This window comes from Egretta garzetta, unplaced genomic scaffold (genome assembly GCF_000687185.1).
Source record: "Egretta garzetta isolate BGI_Z169 unplaced genomic scaffold, ASM68718v1 scaffold374, whole genome shotgun sequence".
NCBI classification, from domain to species: Eukaryota; Metazoa; Chordata; class Aves; order Pelecaniformes; family Ardeidae; genus Egretta; species Egretta garzetta.
The window spans coordinates 2,232,542-2,236,001 of record NW_009259419.1 but is presented as its reverse complement, the minus strand read 5'-3'; the positions used below and the strand labels follow the sequence as shown (position 1 = coordinate 2,236,001).

Below are 3,460 nucleotides of genomic sequence, written 5' to 3'. Positions count from 1 at the left end.
ACCCCCCCCGGGGGGCGAGCCCCCCCCCGCGCAGCCGCTCGGGAGGGCGGCGTGGCCACGGGTGCCGTGAGCTGTGTGGCCACGGGTGCCATGAGCTGTGCCAAGGCCGTGCTGCACCACCCTCTCCTCCGGCCAGCGCAGGGCTGCTCAGCCTGGCTCCTCAGCTTGGCTGTGAAAGGCTCACGCTGTAATGAGTAATGCTGCTGTGCAATTATGCACTTTGCAGGCCTCTGATGAAAGTACTTCAGAAATATTATACATTCATCTGTAAGTAAAATAAAATCTACTGGAGTGATATTTTGCTCTTTTCTTCTCTGGGTAAATTCCACATCATTTATTACATTATATTTGTACGTATTTCCCCAGTACATTCTTTCGTTCAAAAATTCATATTTAAAATGCCACATAAATAAAGTAACTCCTCCAAATATTTGTAGAGGGATTAAATGTGGCACATGGCGTTATTAAAGCATCAAAACTATTAGTGGCGTAGACAGCCTGAACATATTACAGCAGATAAATTTCAAGGGCTTGTTCGGATTTAATGGCCAATGAAAGAGCAAAGCTGCCCTAAAACTGAGAAAGAAAACTCATCCTCAAGCTTGTCCTGTCCAGGGGAGAAGGTTTTACAAATAGGATGCAGCCCATTTTGTGCCATCTCATCACGGGGATGGGGATCGCCGGTGCCCCATCCCACGGCGATGTGTTGGGACAGCAAAGGTTTGCTTTTCCCTTTAATTCCTTCCTCCCTGTTAAATTTGACCCTCCAAACTGTGAGGATCCTGCGCTTTCATGGCTGCCTGTCAGCCTGCTCCAGGAAGGGCTCCTCTTTTTGGGGGACACCAGGCTGCTCAGAAACCCCTCCGAGGTGAGACACCCCCCCCCAACCTTATGTCACCCAACATACACATTTCAGCAGGGTGTTGTGCCCGTCCTGCCACGGGCAGGCTAATAGTGCTGCGAAAAAATATAAAATCCAATGGCACTTGAAAGGAAATATCTCGAGCAACAGTTTTGGATTTCCCAGAATGGTTTGTTTTCATTTCAAGATCTGTCAATGCCAGCTTCACTCAGCCTCTGCCTGGGGCTAGAGCCTGCTCCGTGTCGACAATGCTGCGTGTTGGTGCTCCTCAGCAAACTACTGCCAAGGTCTCAGTCCCATGGAGGGGTTTTTTTTCCTTCCCTTGGGAAGGAAAAATTAACTTCTTCCAAATGAAAGTGGGTTTTGAGGTGCTCTTCCCCATATCCCCTAGTGAAAAAAAAATAAAAAATCCCAGAAATGGGCTTCTTCCCTCCATGGTCCAGAGCCCCCGGGGCTGCTGTGACTCTTGTTCCCTGCCCCAGCGGAGGCATCCTGGGCAAGTGCGGCCTGAGCAAAATGCCAAAGTCCCTGGAGAGGGGGACAGGGGGATGTGCCACCTGGCTGGTGCCCTTGCCCGCCCTCCCAGCGCCGCCGCACGCTGCCTTACCATGTCTGTCAGCACGTGGGGGGACCTGACAAAGACAGAGACGACCTGTAAGAGAAGGAAAAATAAAAGCAGGCTTTCCCCCCGCAGATAAAGGGCTTTTCTGAATGCCCAATGGCGTTTCGCAAAAAATAAAATTAAAATAACATAAAAATGGCTGATACCTTGTCCTTCTCAAAATGAACCACGTCGCTGGCACAGGGGATTCTGCCTTTGTCCCAGTTGGAGGCGGTTTCAAAATTGGTGTTGGGGATCCACTGCTTGTACACAGCAACGGCAGCAGCTGGGAGGAGCAGGGAAACCAGTGTAACAGTCTGTGGGAGGCACTGGGAGCCCCTCCGGGATGTGTTATGGGATGGGTTGGCCTTTTCAGGCCAGATTTGGGGATTTTCCACCAAGGAGCCCGCCCCTGCATGTTGCCAGTTGAGCAGTCACAGCCTTCCTCTGCAGAGGGGATTTTTTGGGCTGGGTGATGGCTTTTAACCCACCCAGGTAGGAACAGGAGTAAGGGACAACTACCTGGCAGGCAGAGAGAAGGCAGGGAAGTCCTGCAGGCAATGGGCAAGAATAACACACACCTGGGACCTAAGCATTCATTGCAGTGGGCTTTGTTGCCACTTGGACTCATCAATGTGCAGAGACCCCTTGACCTTGGTGTTTCCAGTAGGTATGGAGTGGGCGTGCAGAGCTGGCAGGACCACAAGGAGAGAGCAAAAGGAGAAAGGGCATTTGGTATGGGGTGTGTAGCACAAAATATGGGCTGGTTTCATGTGTTTGGGACTGGAGGGGGAGGATTCACGGTGTCCTGCAGCCTGAGGCACCAGCAGGTTGGGAAATAGAGCTCTTCCCCACAGGACTTGCTGGGATGGCAGCGTTCCCGCCCGTAAGTCCCCGCAGCGATGAGCCCATTGGCCGTGGACAGGCTGTGGCAGAGGTGGGTTTCCAGTCTGACCCGCTCTGTTTGCACGAGTATGGTGGAGCCGCACACCTCCTGGCCTGACACTGCCCAGGCTTGGCCGGGAGATGCACGTCCAGCTGAAGATGGATCTCCAGCAGCCTGAATGAAATGGCTTCAGGCAAGTGAGTTATGAGACAGAAAAGAGGAAAGAAAAAAAAAGAAGAAACCTTTGCTCTTAATAAAGAGGATCATTTCTTTAGCGGAAAACCCCACAAAGTAGATAGAAAGCCAGTGGCGACGGACGGGACCAGGCCACGGAGGGGACAGGAGGTGCCACACACAGGGGGACTCCCCCATCCTGGAATGGGAGGGGGTCGGAATGACTCCGGCCGATGGAGGGAGGCGCACTGCAGAATGATGGGGAGGGATGTGGCCAGTTGGGCTCAGTAGGCTCTGCAGAGGCTTTATCAGTGTGCAGCGACCGCCTCGGGGCGGAATTTGCACTGGCTGACTCTGCTGAGCCCATCTGCTGTACATAGCCACGGCTGGGCGAAGAGGAAACGATGTATTTTTAACCCGAATGAAGGTCTTGATGTAGGAAGAGGGGTGGGAGCCTGGGTGCGAGGAGCCAAGGGCCCCCCCAGCCCCACACCAGGCTGCAGCTGAGGCTTTCAGCTGCCTGAAGGAGCCCTTAGGCAGAGCAAACCAGCAAACCCCCCTGCCCCGTATCCACTTTAAAACCCACTGGGAGGGAAAAGGACCACACAGAGATGAGAATGGGACCCCAGGCAGCTGCTTGCAGTGTTATGGGCACACACACTTTGCTGGTTTAGAGTCAAAAAGGAGCTTAAGAAAGGAAAAAGCCCCCAAATGGTTAATCACAAGGTGTTCTGTCCCTGCTATGGTTGACTTGCATCCCTCCTGTCCTGGGAAGCCGGAGAACGGAGAGGTTAAAGCTCCAGCAAAAAGGCTGAGCTGGCCGGATTGCGCACACACCTCACGCTCCTGCAGCTGCGAGGTGTCGTGCCAGGAGCTCGCCCCGCGCTGCACCCCGGAGAGATGGCTGCGGGGGTTGACCCGCCCCGGCCACCCGCGC

General features: G+C 53.6%; 1 protein-coding gene across 1 annotated transcript in view; it reads right to left on the bottom strand.

Moving 5' to 3' along the window:
• AMN (amnion associated transmembrane protein) overlaps window positions 1–3,460 on the bottom strand; it is a 23,687-nt gene that overhangs the window by 19,740 nt on the left and 487 nt on the right. Inside the window, exons 2-3 of the mRNA XM_009636873.1 lie at window positions 1,631–1,749; window positions 1,470–1,514 (exon numbers count right to left, since the gene is read on the bottom strand). Coding sequence (XP_009635168.1) covers window positions 1,470–1,514; window positions 1,631–1,749 — 164 coding nt within the window. The remainder of the gene's footprint in view (window positions 1–1,469; window positions 1,515–1,630; window positions 1,750–3,460) is intronic.